Genomic DNA, 5,942 nt, shown 5'->3' on the forward strand with positions numbered 1-5,942 from the left:
TCAACTGCCCCCAACTGCAGCCCTGGAAACTCTACTAATCTAGGCCTCAGTACACTTAATTGGATGTAATCCAAATTGAATTGAATGAACAAATATTTTGGTGATTAATCTTGGAACCATATTATTCAACTACAAAAAAAAAAAAAAAAATCAAAATTTTACTCTTTTTTTATAGTTATTTATTCGTTCCTGGAATAAGACTACACTATTTCACGAAATCAGCTCTCGCTCCGCAGAACACACAGCAGGTCTATGAATGTACGTAGTGGCTGTTCTAAGAAGCGATCACACCCCAACTGTGTTTCCCATCGTGAAAGCACTCCATTGCCGCCCGTAGTACACTCTTCTGGGCTCAAAAAATTTTATAAGTTCTGAACATGACCCTGAGTAAATTGACTTCAAGTCGGTTGACTCAGGGTCAACTTTCAGGTGTGTATCTCCATTGATGCATATATATATATATATATATATATATGTATATATATATATATACACACACACACATTTATATACATGTATATATATTATACGTATATACATCCTATTTTCTATTTTTTTTCTATTGCAGCTAATACACTCGGAGCGTTTGGCATTTCATGGTCCATATTCACCATATCACTAACCAGTGCCACGGCATTCCTTTTCTTCATGTTAATGGTGTCTCTTTCGGTTCATATCTGCAAATGCTGTAGGTGGAAAGGGCATTCAGAGGTATATTTTATATTGTAATTTAAAAAAACTTTCTTTACACCTGCTCAAGAATGGGTCAAATCAGTAGATAAGAATGATCCCCAGTAGCAATCAGATAAAAACAACAAAATTTAGCTGGCCGATGACACAAAAGTACCCCCAAAATAGAATACAATGAAAAATGGAATCAATAAATGAATAAAAATGATCAATGGATTACAGAACTAAGTAAAAAAACAAACATATAAAAGAATAAATAAAATGGAGGAGGCATTGATAGATCTCTGTATTGTACTCCCTGAGCCCATCATTCAAGTAAAAAAAACCCTGCTATTTGTTGTTTTCATTTAATAGTTAAAATGCAAATTAAGAATGATATTCAATAAATCGAAATATTCCCATTTTCATGAATGATGGATGGAACTGAAGAAAGTAAAGTTGTAATTACATTTCTATTACTTGATTTGTACAGGTACTTGTAACCTATGTCAATAAAGACAAGTCGTCTTTTCGAAGAGGTCAGTCAAGTAGAAGTCGAACAGCAGACGCCGATATCTTGTCGCAGCTTCCGACGATATCCTACGACGACGTCGATAAAGAGAGTCCCGGCGGCGACTCCCGTCGGGAGAAAGAATTCAGGAGTTCCGCGGAAGGACTTTACATGGATATCCCAGATTGCACGTTTATTCAATCAAAGGGCAAATCTGACGTGTCTGCTGATCAGATGTACCAGGTGGACGAAGACGGATACGCGAAGCCGCGCAATGTGATTGGAGGAACGACATCGGTGTTGATACCCGAGATTGGTCCAATCACAGACTCCCTTATCGGTCACGTGGACAGACCGGTGAAGAAGCCAAAGCCGACACCGATTCCCCGCTCTCGGAAGGACGGCCAATCTTCAACGGATAACGTCAAGTGAATAAATGCCCCAGTCACTCCGATGCGTCGCGACGCCAAACCAACCGATAATATGCCATTGGTACTAACGTTGTAACTTTTATCGGTCTGGAGTCGACTTAACCGATGTGACTGAGTACAGGGGACACGATGTTAAGGAGGCTTCAAAGACATGTCTTACAACTCAAGAACCCACTTTCCAACAGTGACTTTTGCAATGGTTGATTTATAGGTTGATATCGTCTCTGATAGATGAAACGCAATTTCTAGAAGAATTATGACACTTCAATGACATTGCTTGAGATTAACCGTATATACAGTCGGAGACCCTTGCTCAAAATTGTCAAAATGACTTTTTAACCATTAAATTGTCTTTGTAATTTTTGTATATTAAAGATACATGAAAGAACAATAACAGTCGTACTCGCTATTACCCACACTCACTTTTTGTTATGGTTTAGTTTTAGGTTGAACATGAAGACATTCAAAAATTCTATATCACTTTATTATTAACTTTGCTTAGTCTCGTTCTTACAACTGTTAAGACTGGTTAATCTAGTCACTTTACACACCGGAACATACAGATCCATACAAAGATATCAAAGTTTATAAACATCTTCTCTAGTAAGTATCATTTGAATGTACAAATATCTTTTCTTTTATATTTAAAGTTTTCAACCTCATCCTTGTTTGTTACGTAATGGCAAACTATGAATGATCTTCCCAACACCATGAAAACGAATTCCAAGAATTAAACAATGCATATTAAAGTTTCGATACTCTTTCTAGCACTTTAAATAGTAAGTCTCTCCATAAGATCCGTTCATCGTCAGAGCAGTCATAGACGGGCCAATATAATGGTTTAACCCGGAACAATTGCAACAAAGGGTTTTTGTTTCAACTTTTTCTGGCAGTATTTGACCAAAGGAGTAACAGAATAAAAATCTACCAAATTCGCATCAGGGAAAGTGGTTATTTTCAAGATGGCGTCCAAGATGGCCGCCATTCACTGAAAATGAATACAACTCACTCATTTTCCACCCTAGAATCTTATATCAGTTGACATTTCATGGTCCAGGGGTAAAAGAATTTGTTGATACAAGTTAGAGTGAATAAGACTCCAATGTACCTGGAAAATCCAAGACGGCGCCCAATGGGCTGCATTAGGCTAAAAATCCACAATTCATCTATTACTTATTTAAGGCACCAACTTATTTCTCACAGGTCGATATTGTACGAACTATGTCCACATTTATGTAACAACAGTAATTTTATAACCATTTTTGGAAGCCAACTTCGATTTTAAGACAAAATTGATAACTGCATATCACTGTACCCAGTCCCAAAGTGTTTTTGACCATTGAAACCCTAGTGTAGACACTAAAATATTATCCCCAGGTGTATTTTTAATGTTCTTTATCCACTTTAAAGTAGCAGCAGTCATTGAAGACCCCATTTTTAAGCCATCTTAGATTTTTGGACATACTTGGGCTATTCTCGGTCACGTGTGTGACCAAAATTATGAAAAAATCTTGACTTAAATTTGTTATAACTCTCAAAAGTTTATAAACTTAGCAAAGCAATTCGATGTTTATATGGCAGTAACATAATTGGTCAACTATCATTTGGAAATATTTCTTGGTGACAACAATATGCATGTTCAAGGTCAGAGGTCAAAAGGAGTGGGTCACGTGTGTGACTTCAAAGTGTCACACAAAGGGTCATATCCCCAAGGTGCATTTATAATGAACTATGACACAGCCAATTTAGACCACATTTATGGAAGCCATCTTGGATTTTTTAACATACGAGACCTCTGACTATTCTTGTAACTTGCCCTGGTGCATTACTGACCCTTTAAACCATAGTTTAGACATCAAACTCATATTCCCCAGACAGGTACTGAAGAAACCATATCCATTAACATCAGATAATTTTTACTCCATTTTTGAAAGCCATCTCGGAATTTTGGACATACTAGTCCACTGACTGCCATTGTATGTTATCCTCATGTATAATTTAACCCTTGAAACCATTACAGTTTAGACATCAAAATCATGGTTACACTTCGTAATTCCGAAGGTTCTTTATTCCGAAGGTTCGTAATTCCGAAACACGTAAATTGCCTATACCTCGATGTTCGTTAATCCGAAAACGAAAAAGGGTTCGTTAATCCGAACATTTGTGGCGTTATTCCGAAAACGAAATAAGGTTCGTTGTTCCGAAGGTTCGTTAATCCGAAAACGAAATAAGGTTCGTTGTTCCGAAGATTCGTTAATCCGAAAACGAAATAAGGTTCGTTGTTCCGAAGGTTCGTTAATCCGAAAAAGAAATAAGGTTCGTTGTTCCGGAGGTTCGTTACTCCGAAAACGAAATAAGATTCGTTATTCCGAAGGTTCGCTAATCCGAAAACGAAATAAGGTTCTTTATTCCGAAGGTTCGTTAATCCGAAAAATGAAAACTGGGTACAGTCAGACGGCAGGTCCCAAGAAAGTGGCTTCTTTCATCCAAGTGATATTCATGACTTGAGATGTTTTGCATATTTAATGAGCTTAATGCGGACCAAAACACCTCTTTTCATTCGGTCATTGCTGCTCTAATTGTGCATCGAATTTCATGAATTTGGTATCATTGTAAAGAAGAAGGATTTTTTCTTTCAGGTCATGTGTTTGAATTTATTCAACGATTTTGTAATATAGGTTAAAATTTTGATCTAAAATATGCTACAAATTTTTTTTTCACCTGACAAAAGCTGCTATTTTCACTCTTTATTTTTGTTTGAGTCCAACTGATTTTTAGATCATGATAAAGCTGAATATGTATGCTTTAAAATGATATAGGTTTCAAAATAAGAATTGGTTTAATCGGGTCAAGATCACACTTTTCATTTGCCAAGTACATAAAGCAGCTTAAAAACAAGAATACTGCACTCTGATTGGTCAAAGAGACCACACACTGGCAAATTCCAACGGTTCCAGTGCCTGGGTTCATGGGAAGGTCACACTTCCCATGTGGTAATCTCCTCAAATACCCCGCGCCTGTTGTTCTGTGAACCTTATCCAGCCAATCAGAACTCTGGATTTCATGCAAGTACAAAATTTCAGAATTCTCGTCTTGTACCTTGGTGGGAAAAGTGTGATCTTGACCCGATTAAAAGGTGCGCATATAAAAAGTGGCATTGTGAGAAACTACAGAAGTTCAGCTTTATGGTGATATATACACAACAAAAAAAGTAAGTCCCCCCTTAAACAAACATCAATAATTTCCGAACTAATGCGAGTTTTTGATATATTTTTACATGAGCGTGTAGGTAATTTTTATAAGCTACCCTCTGAGTAAACGTTATGGATCTATTTCACTTCATGCTTCAGTAGGCACAGTCAGAAGGCAAAAATGTCACTTTTCAAAAGTCACAAGCGAAATATCATGACTTTGCTTCCATTTTATTGGAACTAATTCCACGTTCTCATCATAAAAAATAGTCAGAAGGCTTGTAAAATGTACTCTCTAAAGGACGATACAACTTTTTTTGCTAAATTTCACGGTTGAATAAACACAAGTCCAAATTTGCTATAATTGGATTTTTACACATTTATATCAATAAAAATGATAGAATATGATGACAGTTATTTTTGGAAGAGTTTCTTCAACAATATTCATCGTTTCACGGTTCAATGAACATTTATTGAAAACAAAAAATACGATTTTCGAATATCTTAGGCAAGTATTGGTTCATTTTGGGAACTGAAAATGATCTTTTCTCAACTCTTTCGTTATGTTCACGACCAATTAACATGCTTCAATGATTCAAAGGCGTTTAATTAAACATTCACGCTTGAATAAACATGTGGAATGCGATTAGCTCTTTTTTACGTTATTGGAAAAAATGCAATTTGCTACAATGGATATCTGTCACAAACCTCCTTGCATAGTTCATTTGATTTGATTTTTATGAAAATCCCGATGTTTAATGCATCAGTGAGCACACAATATTCGAAAATTATGCAAATGAGAAGAAAGTTCAAGGCCTTGGCCACACTCTGTGTCGTATCGAATGGTTATTTTGGTGTGCGCGCCTTTTGGATAGTGTTACTTTGAAGCCATGTACGAAGTTTCATGAAATAACTATTGGCAGAAGTAACAAAAACCGTCCATGAAACAAACCCTCATTTCATATTTGTTAAAATTTTGACTTCGTCTCTCATAGACTTGTGTACATTATGGGTGCACATGTTTAAGAATAAGTAACCCCTTATTCAATATGGTGGAACTTTTTTTCACGGCAGTCCTTAGCAATGTCATTTGGCAGTAATGTTTATCAACCTATGGGCAGAATTCTGTGCAAAAATGAA

At 36.4% G+C, this 5,942-nt stretch overlaps 1 protein-coding gene across 1 annotated transcript; it reads left to right on the forward strand.

Moving 5' to 3' along the window:
- The first annotated feature begins 648 nt into the window (after nt 1-648).
- Nucleotides 649-1,806, forward strand: LOC129279298 (uncharacterized). Its single transcript, XM_054915393.2, has 2 exons — nt 649-711; nt 1,163-1,806. Exons 1-2 carry the CDS (start codon nt 649-651, stop codon nt 1,610-1,612), a joined length of 513 nt encoding a protein of 170 aa, XP_054771368.2. The 3' UTR covers nt 1,613-1,806.
- Nucleotides 1,807-5,942: the final 4,136 nt, after the last annotated feature.

The sequence above is a fragment of the Lytechinus pictus genome, chromosome 16, assembly GCF_037042905.1.
Source record: "Lytechinus pictus isolate F3 Inbred chromosome 16, Lp3.0, whole genome shotgun sequence".
NCBI lineage: Eukaryota > Metazoa > Echinodermata > Echinoidea > Temnopleuroida > Toxopneustidae > Lytechinus > Lytechinus pictus.